General features: G+C 52.3%; 8 protein-coding genes across 8 annotated transcripts; 4 read left to right on the top strand and 4 right to left on the bottom strand.

Moving 5' to 3' along the window:
* Positions 1 to 283: 283 nt before the first annotated feature.
* V8C40DRAFT_251599 (pyruvate dehydrogenase (acetyl-transferring) subunit E1 beta) lies at positions 284 to 2,335 on the top strand. The gene is made up of 2 exons (XM_083217219.1): positions 284 to 914; positions 1,085 to 2,335. The coding sequence occupies exons 1-2, from the start codon at positions 525 to 527 to the stop codon at positions 1,841 to 1,843; spliced, it is 1,149 nt and encodes a 382-aa protein (XP_083070392.1). The 5' UTR covers positions 284 to 524; the 3' UTR covers positions 1,844 to 2,335.
* A 141-nt stretch (positions 2,336 to 2,476) lies between these two features.
* Positions 2,477 to 6,659, top strand: V8C40DRAFT_63553 (SKI complex RNA helicase subunit SKI2). Its single transcript, XM_083223221.1, has 2 exons — positions 2,477 to 5,756; positions 5,820 to 6,659. Exons 1-2 carry the CDS (start codon positions 2,625 to 2,627, stop codon positions 6,498 to 6,500), a joined length of 3,813 nt encoding a protein of 1,270 aa, XP_083070391.1. The 5' UTR covers positions 2,477 to 2,624; the 3' UTR covers positions 6,501 to 6,659.
* V8C40DRAFT_63550 (uncharacterized protein) lies at positions 6,562 to 6,960 on the bottom strand. The gene has a single exon (XM_083223220.1). It carries the CDS (start codon positions 6,836 to 6,838, stop codon positions 6,623 to 6,625), a length of 216 nt encoding a protein of 71 aa, XP_083070390.1. The 5' UTR covers positions 6,839 to 6,960; the 3' UTR covers positions 6,562 to 6,622.
* Positions 6,578 to 7,775, bottom strand: V8C40DRAFT_251597 (uncharacterized protein). The gene is made up of 2 exons (XM_083217218.1): positions 7,423 to 7,775; positions 6,578 to 7,355 (listed from the first exon to the last, which is right to left on the bottom strand). Exons 1-2 carry the CDS (start codon positions 7,765 to 7,767, stop codon positions 7,083 to 7,085), a joined length of 618 nt encoding a protein of 205 aa, XP_083070389.1. The 5' UTR covers positions 7,768 to 7,775; the 3' UTR covers positions 6,578 to 7,082.
* A 332-nt stretch (positions 7,776 to 8,107) lies between these two features.
* V8C40DRAFT_251593 (DUF427 domain-containing protein) lies at positions 8,108 to 9,444 on the top strand. Its single transcript, XM_083217217.1, has 2 exons — positions 8,108 to 8,362; positions 8,523 to 9,444. Exons 1-2 carry the CDS (start codon positions 8,188 to 8,190, stop codon positions 8,846 to 8,848), a joined length of 501 nt encoding a protein of 166 aa, XP_083070388.1. The 5' UTR covers positions 8,108 to 8,187; the 3' UTR covers positions 8,849 to 9,444.
* An 81-nt stretch (positions 9,445 to 9,525) lies between these two features.
* Positions 9,526 to 10,567, bottom strand: V8C40DRAFT_63523 (uncharacterized protein). Its single transcript, XM_083223219.1, has 2 exons — positions 10,340 to 10,567; positions 9,526 to 10,261 (listed from the first exon to the last, which is right to left on the bottom strand). Exons 1-2 carry the CDS (start codon positions 10,437 to 10,439, stop codon positions 9,864 to 9,866), a joined length of 498 nt encoding a protein of 165 aa, XP_083070387.1. The 5' UTR covers positions 10,440 to 10,567; the 3' UTR covers positions 9,526 to 9,863.
* Positions 10,568 to 11,480: 913 nt separating this feature from the next.
* On the bottom strand, positions 11,481 to 12,503 carry V8C40DRAFT_251590 (uncharacterized protein). The gene has a single exon (XM_083217216.1). The coding sequence runs from the start codon at positions 11,972 to 11,974 to the stop codon at positions 11,588 to 11,590; it is 387 nt and encodes a 128-aa protein (XP_083070386.1). The 5' UTR covers positions 11,975 to 12,503; the 3' UTR covers positions 11,481 to 11,587.
* Positions 12,504 to 13,783: 1,280 nt separating this feature from the next.
* Positions 13,784 to 15,983, top strand: V8C40DRAFT_251583 (transcription factor HAC1). Its single transcript, XM_083217215.1, has 3 exons — positions 13,784 to 14,440; positions 14,504 to 15,005; positions 15,026 to 15,983. Exons 1-3 carry the CDS (start codon positions 14,112 to 14,114, stop codon positions 15,494 to 15,496), a joined length of 1,302 nt encoding a protein of 433 aa, XP_083070385.1. The 5' UTR covers positions 13,784 to 14,111; the 3' UTR covers positions 15,497 to 15,983.
* The last annotated feature ends 55 nt before the right edge of the window (positions 15,984 to 16,038 follow it).

Genomic DNA, 16,038 nt, shown 5'->3' with positions numbered 1-16,038 from the left:
CCCCGGGCCCGCTTAGTTCCGGCAGATGCATTATCGCAGCCCAATTCGCCCTTCTGATTCGACAACCCGTCGCTTTATCGCGGCGAAAAAGCCTCCGGCAGCGGAGAGGCGCCTTAGTCAGCACCCACCCTTGGTCCTCCCCAACAAAGATTACAGGAGGGTTCAGCGCCAACGTCCCGCTGTAAGGCCCTGGCCATTAGCGGGCAGAACCCAGCTGTAGCTCGCAAAGGCGCAAAAAAAAAAAAGTTCGCTATGCTCCATTGGCTGGACGGAGCTTTTTGGGGAATTTTTTTGCTTGGGGCCGGAAATTCCCTCTTGGTCTTTTTTGGGAGCAGCCTCCAGCTAAACTAAAACCGCTCCAGAGCACAAAACACCAAAGCCTCTCTCCCCAACTCCCTCTGCCATTCCCGCCTGTCCCCGTCTAGGTAGACAGCAGACGGCTAAGCTGCGAGCGGTTTCGTGTCCTCTTGTCGATAAACCACCGTTCTTTTTCCCAAGCAGCCAATCTTCAGCCTCAGCCCGCCATGTCCCGATTCCTCCGGCCCGCAGCTCGTCTGGCTGCCTCGACACGAGCTGCCACATCCATCAAGGCGAATGCGCCGTCCTTTTCACAGGCCATTGCGCGCCCCGTCTACTTTGGCGGATCCTCGCAGAGCAGGGCGTACGCCGAGGGCGCTGGCGTCAAGGAGTACACTGTCCGAGATGCCCTCAACGAGGCTCTGGCCGAGGAGCTCGAGGCCAACCCCAAGGTCTTCATCCTGGGTGAGGAGGTTGCCCAGTACAACGGAGCGTACAAGGTCACAAAGGGACTGCTGGATCGGTTCGGCGAGCAGCGTGTCATTGACACTCCCATCACCGAGATGGGTTTTGCCGGCCTGGCTACCGGTGCCGCCCTGAGCGGACTGCACCCTGTGGTGAGTTTTATACTTTTATATATCTCCATTATGCCGTTGCTATATGATATGAAAGATCATGCCCCTGCCCTTGTTCTTGTATCTAGCTTGTACAGACATGGCATCTTCTTCTTTTCCATTCTCTTCCGTTGTGACTGCAATATCAACTGACAAACCTTCCCATATTATAGTGCGAGTTCATGACCTTCAACTTCGCCATGCAGGCCATTGACCATGTTGTCAACTCCGCCGCTAAGACCCTCTACATGTCTGGTGGTATCCAGCCCTGCAACATCACCTTCCGTGGCCCCAACGGCTTCGCTGCCGGTGTCGCTGCCCAGCACTCTCAGGACTACTCTGCCTGGTACGGCAGCATCCCCGGTCTCAAGGTCGTCTCCCCCTGGAGCTCCGAAGACGCCAAGGGTCTGCTCAAGGCCGCCATCCGCGACCCCAACCCCGTCGTCGTCCTCGAGAACGAGCTCATGTATGGCCAGAGCTTCCCCATGTCCGAGGCTGCCCAGAAGGACGACTTCGTCATCCCCTTTGGAAAGGCCAAGGTTGAGCGTGCCGGCAAGGATCTCACCATTGTCACCATGTCCCGATGCGTCGGCCAGTCCCTCGTTGCCGCCGAGAACCTGAAGAAGAACTACGGTGTTGAGGCCGAGGTCATCAACCTGCGTTCCATCAAGCCCCTGGATCTTGAGTCCATTGTCCAGTCCATCAAGAAGACCCACCGCCTGCTTGTCGTCGAGTCTGGCTACCCTGCTTTCGGTGTTGGTGCTGAGATCCTCGCCCTGTCCATGGAGTATGCCTTTGACTACCTTGACGGCCCTGCCCAGCGAGTCACCGGTGCCGAGGTGCCCACTCCCTACGCCCAGAAGCTGGAGGAGATGTCCTTCCCCAACGAGCAGCTGATTGAGAACTTTGCCGCCAAGATGCTGCGATTGTAAACTCCCAGCGCTAAGGAGCATAAAATTTACTATCTTGTTTTCAATCTAACGGATATGAACACATAAAAAAATAAAGAAAGAAAGAAACAAGAGGGGAGGAGCTATCCGGGCTCACGTTATAATATCTCAAAGGGGGCGGTGGAATCAAATCGGATGGAGGGGATTTTGACTTCAGGGGGGAGTTGGTAAAGCGCATCAGGCTAGCAATTCTGTTGGACCTCTGGTCAAAAAAATTCTCAATAGACGGACGGAGAGGAAAATAATGGACTTGTACTCGTAATTACCTATGCGCTTTTTCAAGCACACGCCCTTTGCCGTGCCATTGTGTGTGCAATGGCCGCTGTGAGACGGAAGATGTTGTCTTTATAAGCCGTTTTATTAGAAGAGGCGTCCTATGTAAGATGCGTCTCTTTTCTGGCTGCTTACAATAGAAAATCCTCTATCCTAGACAGTAAACTATTAAAAAAAGAACAATTCTATTACGCAAATACATGGATATTCATCCATTCATTCATTATCACCGTGAGATTGAAATCAACTGTCAGTGATTCAGAGCCTAACCAAGTCCCAATAGAGCCCTTGCCAGCTCTCAATTGCCTGCAGCCCAGACCCGCATTTCCCATGGCGGGGCAACTTAACCTCTAAGCTTCACAGCATCTGGAACCTGTCAATCATTTCAACTGCCATTACACATTTCATCAGCTGAAGACTCACATATTCTTTGGTCAGACAACGTAAAACAAAAGCCCAAGAAGCATCTCATCTCTAGCTGCTCTACGCCATGGCTGGCATCGATGCCCTTCTGGCGTCTCAGGACGAGGGCATCCCCAGCTCTGGGCCCAGGAAACGGCGGCTTCAAAACCCCCAAGAGCTCAAGCGACGCCTGGAAAATGAGCTGCTCATGCCCTCCCCCGAGTTCTCCGTCGAATGGCTTGACCGTCTACAGCAGAGATGGGACTTTGAGGCCGACTACACGGCCCTGTTCAAGATTGCACCGCCCCAGACGCGCACCTTGACGAGGTTCTTGCGCCACGGACTCGAGGGCCGCGTGACGGGATACAAGAATGTGACTGTGCCCATGAGCGGTGCCACGGCAAAGAACTCGACCAGTCTTCTCCGGAAACCGGCCAGCAGGGCGGATTTTGTCAGGGGAGCTGCTGGGTTCTTTCCTTTTGCGCCTGGTGGATTGGAGGGTATCGAGGCTACTGCCGCCCTAGAGGATCAGATTCACGGCGGAGTGAGTGGTGCTGATGATGCTGCGGCTGGAAGCAAATTGGAGAGGGTGATCCAGCTGGGTGATGAAGGAGGGTTGCTACAGATTGCTCCCGGGATGGACCGTGGCATTGACTTTGGCAAGAAGACGGCCGTGGACGAAGATGCTGCCGCTGCGATTAAGCAGGAGCTTGAAGAGGACCCCGAAGACGCAAAAGATATCAACCAGGAGGAGGAATCGTCACCCGCTGAGGTATCAGGAGATTCGGCAGAGGACGAGGAAAACGAAGATGACATCGACGACCTGCTGCCCGTGGAGTTTCCGTCTCTTGAGCCTCATGGTGTTCTCGCAGCGTCTAGTGCCAAAAAGGCTGGGCGTGAGTGGGCACACATGGTCGACATCAAGCACGACATGCCCAATTTCAGAGAGCTCGTCCCCGACATGGCTCGAGAGTGGCCCTTTGAACTGGACACGTTCCAAAAGGAAGCCGTGTACCATCTGGAAAACGGCGACTCCGTCTTTGTTGCGGCACACACCTCTGCCGGAAAGACTGTCGTGGCCGAGTATGCTATTGCCCTGGCAGCTAAGCATATGACCAAAGCCATTTACACATCACCAATCAAAGCCCTAAGTAATCAAAAGTTCCGCGACTTTCGACAGGAATTTGACGAGGTGGGTATCTTGACCGGTGACGTCCAGATCAACCCTGAGGCTAGCTGCCTCATCATGACAACGGAAATTCTACGCAGTATGCTGTACCGCGGTGCAGACTTGATTCGCGATGTCGAGTTTGTCATCTTCGACGAGGTCCACTACGTCAATGACTATGAGCGAGGTGTCGTGTGGGAGGAAGTCATCATTATGCTGCCCGAGCACATTTCTCTCATTTTGCTGTCGGCCACCGTCCCCAACACTCACGAGTTTGCCTCGTGGGTTGGTAGAACCAAGCAAAGAGATATTTACGTCATTTCTACTGCCAAGAGACCAGTCCCCCTAGAACACTACCTTTGGGCCGGCAAGAACATTCACAAGATTGTGGATTCAGAAAAGAAGTTCCTGGAAAGCGGTTGGAAAGATGCACACAAGGCAACCCAGAGTAAGGAAAAGACGCCTGCCACCAACACTGTCGCGGTCCGGGGAGGTAGTTCTCAGGGAAATCAGCGAGGCGGCGGTGGTCGAGGCGGTCCCCAGAGAGGAGGCCAGCAACAACGCGGAGGTCGTGGAGGTGGCCAGCAAAGAGGCCGAGGAGGACCTCCTCGAGCGAGCCACAATCCGGGACACATGGGCCGCGCTGGAGCCCCCGGTGGACGGTCGTCGGCTGCACAAGACAAGAACATATGGGTTCATATGGTTCAGTATCTACGGAAACAGACTCTTCTGCCGGCCTGCATATTTGTCTTTTCCAAAAAGCGGTGCGAGGAAAACGCAGATGCGTTAAGCAACCAAGATTTCTGTACGGCTTCGGAGAAGAGCGCCATTCACATGGTGATTGAAAAGTCCATTGCGCGTCTCAAGCCCGAGGACCGAGTCCTACCACAGATTATCAGGCTACGGGAGCTCCTAGCCAGAGGTATTGCGGTTCATCATGGTGGCTTGCTGCCCATTGTAAAGGAGCTGGTGGAGATTTTGTTCGCGAGGACGCTTGTCAAAGTCTTGTTTGCAACCGAGACGTTCGCCATGGGTCTCAACCTGCCCACCCGAACGGTGGTGTTTTCTGGATACCGCAAGCACGATGGCCATTCGTTCCGCAACCTTTTGCCCGGCGAATACACGCAAATGGCTGGCCGTGCTGGCCGTCGTGGTCTTGACAAAGTCGGCTCCGTCATCATCGTGCCCCCTGGCGGCGACGAAGCACCTCCCGTTGCTGAACTGCGCAACATGATCCTGGGAGAACCATCGAAGCTAAAGTCTCAGTTCAGGCTGACTTATAACATGATTCTCAACTTGCTGAGAGTGGAAGCGCTCAAGATTGAAGAAATGATCAAGAGGAGTTTTTCGGAGCATGCGACGCAACAGCTTCTGCCAGAGCACGAAAAGGATGTCAAGATCGCTCAAGCAGATCTGGCAAAGGTTAAGAGAGAGACGTGCAAAGTCTGCGACGGCGTGGTGGATGAGTGCCATCAGGCCGCCCAAGACTACAAGCGGCTGACGACGGAGCTGTACAAGGCCTTGCTCAAGATTTCCATCGGCCGAAGGATGTTTACGCCGCAGCGGCTGATCGTCTTTAACTGGGAAGGCATCCGCACAGCCGGTATACTCCTTGCCGAGGGCATGAGTCCCAAGGGGTCCTTTGAAGAGCCCATCTTGCATGTCTGCGCCATCAAGCCGCTTAGGGAGCGGCGCGACGTAACGGACCAGCTACCCTTCATTCCCGCGTTCCGCAAATACATGCAAAAGCTTCCTCAGGGGAAGAAACGACTTACTACTAAGAATATGTTCGTCCCCCTGAACGATGTCGAATGCCTTACCAGGTGGGTTCTAAAGGGAGTTATACCCGAGATTTTCAAAGGTAAACAAGCCGGCCAAGAGGCGCTGGACAAGATACAGGAGGTCTGCGCGTCTTGGGATGACCGGTGGGACGAGATGGACATGAGCAAGGTCAAGAGCTTGCAACTGCAGGAGATGATTGAGAAGAGATTCCAGCTGTCCAAGACAATGGCCAACTCTGGGGCCACAAAGTGCCCGTCCTTTTTGAAGCACGTAAGTTTCGCTGATAGTTTAGAACTGTTCATCTTCAACGTTGGTTTTACTAATGGATTCTAGTTTGCCATGTGCCACGATGAGTGGCTGATCACAGAGCACATTGCCCAGTTGAAGCAATCTCTCTCAGATCAAAACCTTCAGCTACTCCCCGACTACGAGCAGCGCGTTCAAGTACTCAGAGAGCTCGACTTTATCGACGATTCATCGCGTATCCAGCTCAAGGGCAAGGTAGCTTGCGAAGTCCACTCTGGCGACGAGCTTGTCCTGACGGAACTCATCCTCGACAACGTCCTTGCCGACTTTGACCCCGCCGAAATTGCCGCCCTCTTGTCCTCGTTTGTATTTCAAGAGAAGACGCTCACGGAACCTACTTTGACCGGCAATCTCGAGCGTGGTCGTGACACCATCATCGCCATCTCCGAAAAGGTCAACGACGTACAGACACGACTGCAAGTGATTCAGTCGAGCGAGGACTCGAATGATTTTGTGTCGAGGCCCCGCTTCGGCCTCATGGAGGTGGTGTATGAGTGGGCTAGGGGAATGAGCTTCAAGAACATTACGGCATTGACGGATGTCCTCGAGGGCACCATTGTGCGGACAATTACGCGGCTGGACGAGACGTGCAGAGAGGTGAAGAACGCGGCGAGGATCATTGGCGATCCCGAGCTATACCAGAAGATGCAACAGGCGCAGGAGATGATCAAGAGGGACATTACGGCTGTGGCAAGTCTCTACATGTGAGCGGGATGATGATGTATGGCCTTCTAAGACATTTCTGCATGTGTGAGAAAATGGGTCTCATGGTTAGACTTGCAAGGTTTTTATCATGTCGGTGTACATTGGATTGGAATGGTTTATGACGGTTACGACAAGAGAAGAGCTAGGAAAACAAATAGAGAGACTAGAACGATGGCATTTATACATGTATGTATAGGTGGTAAACAAGGCCCATTGTATGTATGTATGTATTGTATGAATGGGTATGGCATATCAAACAGGCCCCTGAGGTAGCAAAGCAAGAAAATCGCAAGAGTTGAGCACAAAGTGTTTGCAGCTCTAATGCTTAAACTCCTCAACATGTTCTTGATCCAGTTCAGTTCGATCCCATTAAACCCCCAAGCAAAAACAAGCCCTCCATCCCAAAAGAAACGCCAAACCCCTGTCCAAAGAGCAATAAAAGAGAAAAATCCCCGGAAATTTGCAGCCGCCGGTTCATCAAAAAACTTGGTTTCCGTACATTTCACTTCGTCCGCAGTGTATAGGTAACAATAAGTAAGTAAGGGGAGACAAAAAGAAAAAGCGCTAAATGATTTCCACGAAAATCTAAGCACGCAGAGCACGCAGCCTCTGCTGCAGCTTATCCTCCTCCTCGGCCGTCGGCTCCGCCGTCTGGGGCTCGGCGGTCTGGGGCGTCGCCTTGTTGAGCTCGAAGCTGAGTTCCAGGCCGGCGTCGTCGGCGAGCTTGCCGAGGAGTTCGTGGACGGCGTCCTCACCGACTTGCACGGAGGTGGATTGGGTGATGGCGTCCTGGTAGATGCCGTTTGTCATGGCGTATTCTTCGTTTTGCTGCTTGAACTGTTCCAGGGTAACGAGGGTCTGACGCAGGGCCCGGGTTAGCGAATTGATTGATTGATCCAAAAGGGGGAAGTAAAACAAAACAAACCTTTTCGGGATTGGTGTTCTTCTGGGCGAGGTTCATGGTGCGCGACGACGAGGCCATCATGTGCGTCATCCTGTTCATGGCGTTGTTGGCCTGGATCTGGGCCGACGACAGCTCGGCCATGTCGGCCATCTGGTCCATCTGGGCGGCGAGCGCCTGCTTGGAGAGCAGCATCTTTGCCTTTTGGTAGGCCTTTTGCGTCTCGCCCTTCTTGAGCAGGTCCTGGATCTGCTTCTTGAGGATCGGGTCCTGCTTGGCGGCCTTTTGGGCCTCGCGCCGGGCCTGTTTCGCCTGGAAGCGGGCTTGGAATTCGACTTGCATGTCGCGGGCGAGTTGGCGATTGGACATGATTGCGGTTTTGGAGATGGAGAGGTTTAGTCGGAGGGAGTTTCTGAGGGGAAGTTTGAAAAGGGATTTATGAGGAGTTGGAAGATGCCGAGATAGGACGAGTTGGTGATGGTTTTTTTTTTTTTCTTCTTCCTTGGTTTAGGGATTCAAATGGCCAAGTTCGGAGATGGTTGGAATCAAGTCAGGTGGCGGATAAGGCGGGGTGACGCAACAAGAAAATCGACAAGCACCGCCACAGATAGCGATGCAGATTTGGCCAAGAAAGGAACATCACCAGCCACACTTTAGCCATTTGAATCAATGATGCGTTCACTTGATGTAAGTTGGACTGCCAGAATGGGTTCAAAATATATCATATCTACATCTTCAGCGCAGATATTCCTTTTCAAAGAATTGATTCGATATCCAACTTTTGAATACATGATCTCTTACAAGGCTGCTAAAATGGCTGCAAATACCAAGCTAAACGTCCAGTCGTTTCCTCGGCCGCCGCGGCTGGAAAAGATTGGTCGGCATCTCCGTATCACCTACAAGGACACCGAGATTGCCGATACGAAAGATGCGTTTTGGGTGCTCGAAACGCATCATCCGCCAAGTGCGTCCCTCTGTGTGAAATCCTTGAAATTCCAATCAAAATGAGAAGGTGGTAATAGTGATGAGGACGATGGTGATGACGGCATCAATCGTTCAGTTGTGGGCATCATTCCAAGCTCATCCATCAAAGCAAAACTAACCAGCCTCAACCCAATTTCCAGCTTACTACCTCCCTCCGACCAGCATAAAGGTGCCTCTCAAGCGTACAAACCGCTCCAGCTGGTGCGAGTGGAAAGGCGCAGCAACGTATTACAGCATCGCCCTACCAGACGGCACCGTCTCCAACCGCATATGGTCGTACAACAGCCCGACATCCGGGTTTGAGCCCATCAGCGGGTACCTGAGTTTCTACGCTAGCCCGTGGGATTGCTTCGTCGATGGCGAGCGCGTAGAGCCACAGCCGGGAGATTTCTACGGCGGATGGGTGACGAGCGAGATTGAAGGCATCGTCAAGGGCCGGACGGGCAATCTGGATCCCGTCGTCTGAGTCACACAAAAGTTGAGGACAACATCATCTTGAAACTGTGTCCTGATTGATAATCGCATAGGCTACTTGATACACTCAATACGAGGCACGAACGTGGCATGTTCGGTTGGACGCTGCCTAGTAGGCAGATATATTGAAGTTTAATTGCAACGCGTGGCACGGCGAGGCTTGGCTGGACATTAGTCTGGCTAGATCTGAGCCACGGGAAATTTCTAAATGTCTCGACACGGGCTTCTGGGGTGTGTTTCAGATGAAGCTTCCAATTCGTTTTTTTGTAATTTTGGCGTCTTGTGCAGGGTAGGTTGATGGTTTGGGTCATGGCCGGAATGAATCGATATTGGATCGATAGCAACGGCATGGCGTGATGGAATGGGATACAAAGTATGTCCGTTGCATTTTCGTTGTGATTCAGCAATGAAATCGCAAGTATAACGAGTTGCTAGTTGTTCTTGATGTCCGGGACATGAAACTATACCAGTATTGTTGGGGCTTCACAAACATTGAGAAGCCAAGATAGTAGCATACATGTACCTACACTAAACCAATAAGTCACACCACAGAAAGCTTCGTTTAGTTTCATCAAAAGTGTATCTTTCTCAATTCTGGCTCTTGGTGACAAAAGCGATGCATCATATATGACTTATACGCGTGGAGCGTTAAGTCCAATTTTACGCGTCGCGGCAAAACCTAATGCTGTGGCGTCGTAATATCTCTATATGTAACCTACATGTATGTTTGATAGTCAAATAGAACACAACTCTAATTATAGTTTGGGCGAAGAAACAACCTTGAATACGCCATGTATGGAATAAAAGGTCAAATTTGGCTTGGAACACCATGGCAAAGTAGCAGTGGCTGGTTGATACATGTGCTTTTTGTGACGATCGCTTGATACCTAGGTAATGGTCATACAAATCCATCACCACAAGATATGGTTTCAAAACCTTCATCGTCGTTGCTCAAGAAGTCGTCATGTTGCATCACAGTGGCACTCGAGTCAGTTTACTGCCGGCAATCAGCTCTTGCTGAACCTCCACCAACTGGAACATGACGGAAGTCTGGCTCCATGTCCATGCAACAAGCGGTCTGCAGATAACAAGCAGCCAGGGCACCTTGCAGCATCCTCTTGAATTCTGTTGGGCTCAGTTATATCATTCGGCTGCGTGTGCCCTTGCCGGCACCCCTCAAGCCTGTTCCTGATGCCCTCTCCTCCATAGAAAGCATATTCCAGACAGCCACCTACGGGTAGATCCCAAAGAGACCTCAATTGCCGTGCAAGTGCATCATCTTCAATCTTTAATGCAATGGGGCGTCCAACGTGGCAAGCTTTACATGGCTCGCCTTGGGTCCAGTGCACAAGCTCCCCCCACAATTGAGCTTTTGGAGGAGATCGGTTTTGCATGTGAACGGGGTCTAGATACGCTCGTACGAGTAGTTGTTGGAGTAATGGTAGCTGTATGGCAGCTGTATGGTTGATCAAGGCTCACCGACCTGAATGCAAGCTGGACGTAGGAACGCCCAACAAAGCCCAGGCTTTTGCTTTCCGCTCAAGCATCGACGCCTTCCTGCAGCTTCCGGATCTCCACCGCATGCACAGAGAAAAACGCACAGGCAAGACAAGCCATTGGGCCCCCCGCCATGTGCTCGGACATGTACGGAGACTCGTACGAGTAGAGTAGCCAGTGGGAGCGGCAGTCCAGCCTCGCAGTGTTCATGTCGTTACATTGTTTGACGGTGGTGATGGTGGCGAGTTGGGCTTCATTGAGTTGATAGTTGCGGTGAGAGAAGCATTTGAAGTCGTAGGTTTCCCCCTCTTGTTCCTCACGAGTACATCATTGGTTGCACTGCATGTATTCTCCACGCGCGAGCGTTTTGAAGTGGGATGGGATGCAGCACACGGACGATTCGACTTCCCCGCATACAGGACACAGACAGACATGCGTGAGGGCACGCACATGCTTCGAGCTTGGAAGCATTTTCGTACTCGTATATAGAAGAATCAATGCATGCATGGGACGAGACCAGAAATCGAGGACTGCAGTTCTACCCACTTGGGCGCCATTGCAGGAAACATGGCACCAAATTGATGCCCTCTTTTGCTTCACACATCGAGTTTGATTTATGCAGTATGGAAGAAGTAGCAAAATAGCAAAAATCTAGCAAAAGAGAAGAGCCGAGCAATGGTCGGGTAAACTGCCAATTAATTATGGCAGAATGGATGCAATTCTCCCGGTTGGGTTACATGGCCTCGATTTTTAACGTTGAAGCCGGCCGGAGCTTTTACGGGCACGGTAGAGCGGAAAGAGAAAAGGCGAGTGAGGGTGAATCTGGGGGTCCGCGAGAGAAAGAGGGGGATCATCGGCCTAATCAAGGGGAATATGGAGGGAGGGTCTTGTTGCTATTCCGCCGGCAGAGACATTAGGATGGCATGGGTATGTGGTTTTGACAACGGAATGTCTTGCCGGGCGTTTGTGCGAGGGTTGTATTGTGTTTCTTCCATGTTGCTTTGGCGTTTGTTGTTGATGTTACCTACAGGGTTCTACCAATAGATTCCCATCGATATTCCTACATTCGAGAGCGTATGGTATTCATCATCCGTATGGACTTGCTTTGCTTTCAATCCTTTGACTGGAGGAAAAGAAAAGGGGCGGCGCCAACGGCCCGCACTCCGAGATGAGATGCTATCGAGCACCGGCTGCCACACCAAAGCACTAGGTGCAGACCTTGGTACGCATTCTTTCACTTTGCCTGAGCAGATAGGCCCGAAGCAAAAAGAAGGCCCGCCTCCCCTTTCCGCCCATTGGACTCGAGCTCAAGAGCTAAATGCAAGGCACAAGCCGAGATGCCTTTCTGGTACATGTATTGAGCTTCAATTGCACTATGTACTGTAGCATCCAGCTGCTCTTTTTGAGGGGTATTTTGCCTTTCCCCCTCTTTTCTACCTCTGCTCTTCAAAAATTCAATATAGGCATTGTTCAGTGCTTGCTTGTCTGCGCGACATCTGCCCTGGTCGGCGGCTCCCAGGCGAGACGCCAGCCAGGGTTTGCACGAACCCGCCGGTTCGATCGATGGGATTCTTCTCGCTTCTTTCCCTTGCCCCCACCAAGTGTGAGACGGAATTGGCATCTGGTGAGACCCCAAACAGAGCAGCTGCAGAGCGACTCCCGGGGCCCAAAGAGGCAGTAGGACAAGGAGTGAGACGAGAGTGGAAGAGCCATGTGGGCTACCAATTGCCTGTACAAGCAGCTTCCAGCATTCTAGCACATGGGATTGTGCTCATGTCATCCAAGGAACAGGGAACAAAGGGTAAAGACCGCTGCACGTCCCCCAAAGACAAAGCCATTGGACGAGAGCAATGCCGGAAGTGGGAGGCCAGACGGTTGCTGCGTCTCAAGGGCTTACGTTGGTTCCGCAGAAACGGCGTCTAGTGATTACGTGCGCAACGCCAAAGTGAACATAGTAAGAAGATATGGACTGAGTCTGAGTCCGAGTCTGAGACGGCAAGGCATTCGCATTGAACCAAGAGCCGGACGGATCAGCTCGTTGCATGTGGGCTGTGCCTGTCGGAGCTCACCACGTATTGTTACATCTAGGCTCCGTCCATGTACGTTCGTTTTACATGGACAGGCAGCATTCTCTAGACTAGCTCTCGGTGGCGCTGGACAATAGCATGAGAATAGAAACAGAGTGGCGAATCGCATCTCGTAACTGGATACACCGTCTCTGGTAGATGGTTTATCGCCCACCAAAAGAGTGGGAATGTGAGGATCCATTACGGTCCAACCCCCCCTTTCTTCATTCTCCAGTTCTCCTTTTCTCCTCTCTGTTAGCCACTGTATACGAAGAAGCAGCACAGTGATAAACAGCAGAGAAAGCAGAATTGAGGCCTAACAATGGGTGAGGGATACTTGGAGATACCAATGGGAAGTGCCGGATGAGGAGAGTGGCATGGCATCGCGCGAAGGAGAAGCCCAACAAAATTCATCAGACGCACGTCGCTGCATGTACATCCTTGTATACTGCACTGTATCCCATGTACATACATGTAGGCAGATGTAGGTAACATGTCGCCTGTGCAGTACGGAGTACGAGGACGGAGTACAGTTCTAAAGGAAGCATCCCATCCCATCCCATCCCGGTACTGATTGGCATGCAGGTATGTCATGTTTTGGGCTTGTCTGTACTGCACAGTACTGCATGTACAGTAAAGTACGAGTAAGCAACGCACATGCAACCATTGAATTCAACAATAACTCCGTACAGTAAGATGGGCGGGAATCAATGGCAATGGCTCGACGAGACTGGGGACTGGCTTTGCACGTGTCTCGGCGATACTGTACAGCACAACAGCTGGAACCTCACTCAATAAGACATGGAACCATTGATGGAACCACTGAAATTGGCTGGAATTACTTTCGGCCACTGCCTCATCTATGGATTCCCGCCTATTTGCACTAGATTAGCATCTTCCGTGTGAACGACTCGGTTCAGCCGGGAATCCTCTTTTTTGCCTGTTCCAATTTCTCTCAGCAAACACGGAGGAATTGGGATTGGAGCACGACATCCAGCATTGTGCGATCATGGAATCCAATCCCTCCAATCCATCCACTGAATTCCAGCGCCCACTCACTGTAACACGCACTATCAGGCCCCCCCTGCAGCAGTCAGATTAGTGCCGGCCCACCCCCAGCCCAGTTCCAGCAGCCCCCTGAGCCCCTTCAGAGGGCCCTTCTGAATGCCCCGCCCGATTCGAGGCTCAGCCCCGCCCTGAGGCCGTTTCGTTAAGGGCCTGCCTGGTTTCGATTGATCCGCAACCACCCCTTTCCCCTGCTATTGCTGCCTCAGGCATCCGCTCGTGCCACCAACAAGGCCAACGTGTCCTCAAGATAAAGAGACCAGCTTCGCCGCCTTGAGCATGGATCTCACCATTCCGACACCAGCCAAAACAAAGAAGCCACTCTGTCCTCTTCTGCCACTGACTCATCCAGTGAGCAGAGCCACGCCATTCGCTGACTCACTCGTTACTGGCGCCGCTTGGTTGCCTGTCATGTCACTGTGTAGGACGCGCTTTGATTGCCTTTGACATCTCCACTGCGCTGTGACAAAAGCAGACCGTTGCCCCGGGACAACTTGGTTGCATTTGCATCACAAGCAAGATACACAACACAAGCAGAAGCTCGAACACTAGTGAGAGCAGAGAAGCATTAGCATCAAAGAGAGCGTCCTACCAAAAACAGCAAGTCCAAAGACAAGACGGGCAACTATGGCGTTCCAGCAGTCTCCTCTCCTCAAGTTCGAGGCCTCACCGGCCGAATCCTTCCTCTCCGCTCCCGGCGACAACTTCTCATCACTCTTCGCCGACTCTTCATCAATACCATCAACTCTCAACCCCAAGGAGATGATGACCCCAGACTCTTTCGCCGACGACCGGCTCGACTCTCGTCTGTCTGCCATCCCCGAGTCACCAGAGGCCGATGACGACGTGGACATCTCAGCCGGCGCAGAACACTCATCATCAGAAAAGAAGCCCGTTAAGAAGAGGAAATCATGGGGCCAGGTCCTTCCTGAGCCCAAGACCAACCTCCCTCCTAGGTATGTCCTGGTCTTACACCAGAGCAACACATGACGTAGTACTAACCAAGCTTGCGCCTACAGAAAACGAGCCAAGACTGAAGATGAAAAGGAACAGCGTCGCGTTGAGCGTGTTCTCCGGAACCGCCGCGCTGCGCAGTCATCACGAGAGAGGAAGAGGCTCGAGGTTGAGGCTCTTGAGAAGCGCAACAAGGAACTAGAGACGCTTCTCCACAGCGCCCAGAAGACAAACCTGATCCTGGTCGAGGAGCTCAACCGCTTCCGACGCAGCTCCGGTGTCGTCACCCGCTCCTCCTCTCCTCTCGACTCTCTCCAAGACAACATCACACTATCTCAACAACTATTCGGCTCACAAGATGGCCAAAACATTACCACTGAACAGTCCTTGATGGACCAGATGATGCGCTCCGCGGTCAACCCCACCGTGAACCCCGCCTCTCTGTCACCCGCACTCACCCCCATTCCCGACAAGGAATTTCCCCACGAAGATGAAGAGCAAGAAGAGGAAGCTGAGGAGGAGAAGAACAGCCAACAGACCGTCTCCACTGATTCGACACAACGTCCTGCAGAGATGTTGTGCGACCCGCAGTGTCAATCGGTGGAGATGCCCCTGTCCCTGTCTTCTCTCACTCCGGCGCAAACTGCCTTGGCTTGGACTCTGTACATCAAGATGATGTTCCTTTCAGCCTCGGCGCTGCTTTCGGCCTGTCAACGGCCCTTGATGCAGATCGCTATGTCCTCGAAAGCTCACTTCTCGCTTCGCCCAACTCCTCAACTCTTGACGACGATTATATGGCTGGTGACTCTGCCACCTGCTTCACGAATCCTCTCCCCTCCGACTACGACTTCGACATCAACGACTTCCTCACAGACGACGCAAACCACGCCGCCTATGACATTGTGGCAGCGCGCAACTATGCCGCTGCGGACCACGAGCTCGACCTCGAGATCCACGACCTTGAGACTCAAATCTCTTCGGACCATCCTATCCAGCAGCCCCAGTCTGGCGCGTCCTCTCTTGGATGCGACGATGGAGGCATTGCGGTTGGTGTCTGAGGGACGCGACGATCGGGACGGGATCTCGGCCTCCGAGTCTTGTGCGACGCGCGGCGATAGCGAACTGACTCAATCTCTACGCAGCGTGACTTTGCCGTCTAGGGAAGTCCTCCTCACCCTCTTGTGGGCCCTAAAAGTCGAGGAGCGGAGGATTCGACACAAGCAGGCCGCGGCTCTCGATCCCAAGAGAAGCGCCCCGGCAGACCAACAACGTCGACGACGTCGACAACGCAATCACCAATATCAAATTCCATCGTTTTCAAAGTAGTTGGGTTTTATCTAGGGAATGTTTGTTTATTTTTCAAATGGGATGGGCAGACGGGATAGCCACACAAAGGGGTGGGCTACGTCTATGTAACGGTTATGGCGCAAAGCGAAATGAGCTTCACGGCTAAAAAGAGCCGTTTATGAAGCCTTTATATCTTTAATCTTTATGACATCTTGTACTCTAGATAGCAACAACACAATACCACTGTTGCCACTACCATTTTATTGTTTCTAATATTGTCCGTGACTGTCTACATGATTTGTAGGCGTTTACA

Source organism: Trichoderma camerunense (assembly GCF_050948025.1).
Source record: "Trichoderma camerunense strain CBS 138272 chromosome Unknown V8C40scaffold_15, whole genome shotgun sequence".
Classification (NCBI taxonomy): Eukaryota; Fungi; Ascomycota; class Sordariomycetes; order Hypocreales; family Hypocreaceae; genus Trichoderma; species Trichoderma camerunense.
Note: the sequence above shows the minus strand (reverse complement) of the source record. Positions and strands in the feature narration are given on the sequence as shown.

Excerpts from the sequence above, each read along its gene's own strand:
- V8C40DRAFT_251599 (XM_083217219.1), top strand. The coding sequence starts at position 525 with ATGTCCCGATTCCTCCGGCCCGCAGCTCGTCTGGCTGCCTCGACACGA. Across the intron at positions 915-1,084 it reads TGAGCGGACTGCACCCTGTG|TGCGAGTTCATGACCTTCAA; the intron begins GTGAGTTTTATA and ends CCCATATTATAG.
- V8C40DRAFT_63553 (XM_083223221.1), top strand. The coding sequence starts at position 2,625 with ATGGCTGGCATCGATGCCCTTCTGGCGTCTCAGGACGAGGGCATCCCC. Across the intron at positions 5,757-5,819 it reads GCCCGTCCTTTTTGAAGCAC|TTTGCCATGTGCCACGATGA; the intron begins GTAAGTTTCGCT and ends AATGGATTCTAG.
- V8C40DRAFT_63550 (XM_083223220.1), bottom strand. The coding sequence starts at position 6,838 with ATGTTGAGGAGTTTAAGCATTAGAGCTGCAAACACTTTGTGCTCAACT.
- V8C40DRAFT_251597 (XM_083217218.1), bottom strand. The coding sequence starts at position 7,767 with ATGTCCAATCGCCAACTCGCCCGCGACATGCAAGTCGAATTCCAAGCC. Across the intron at positions 7,356-7,422 it reads AGAACACCAATCCCGAAAAG|ACCCTCGTTACCCTGGAACA; the intron begins GTTTGTTTTGTT and ends GCCCTGCGTCAG.
- V8C40DRAFT_251593 (XM_083217217.1), top strand. The coding sequence starts at position 8,188 with ATGATCTCTTACAAGGCTGCTAAAATGGCTGCAAATACCAAGCTAAAC. Across the intron at positions 8,363-8,522 it reads CGAAACGCATCATCCGCCAA|CTTACTACCTCCCTCCGACC; the intron begins GTGCGTCCCTCT and ends CCCAATTTCCAG.
- V8C40DRAFT_63523 (XM_083223219.1), bottom strand. The coding sequence starts at position 10,439 with ATGCGGTGGAGATCCGGAAGCTGCAGGAAGGCGTCGATGCTTGAGCGG. Across the intron at positions 10,262-10,339 it reads TACGTCCAGCTTGCATTCAG|ACCCCGTTCACATGCAAAAC; the intron begins GTCGGTGAGCCT and ends GAGCGTATCTAG.
- V8C40DRAFT_251590 (XM_083217216.1), bottom strand. The coding sequence starts at position 11,974 with ATGCCAATTCCGTCTCACACTTGGTGGGGGCAAGGGAAAGAAGCGAGA.
- V8C40DRAFT_251583 (XM_083217215.1), top strand. The coding sequence starts at position 14,112 with ATGGCGTTCCAGCAGTCTCCTCTCCTCAAGTTCGAGGCCTCACCGGCC. Across the intron at positions 14,441-14,503 it reads AAGACCAACCTCCCTCCTAG|AAAACGAGCCAAGACTGAAG; the intron begins GTATGTCCTGGT and ends TTGCGCCTACAG.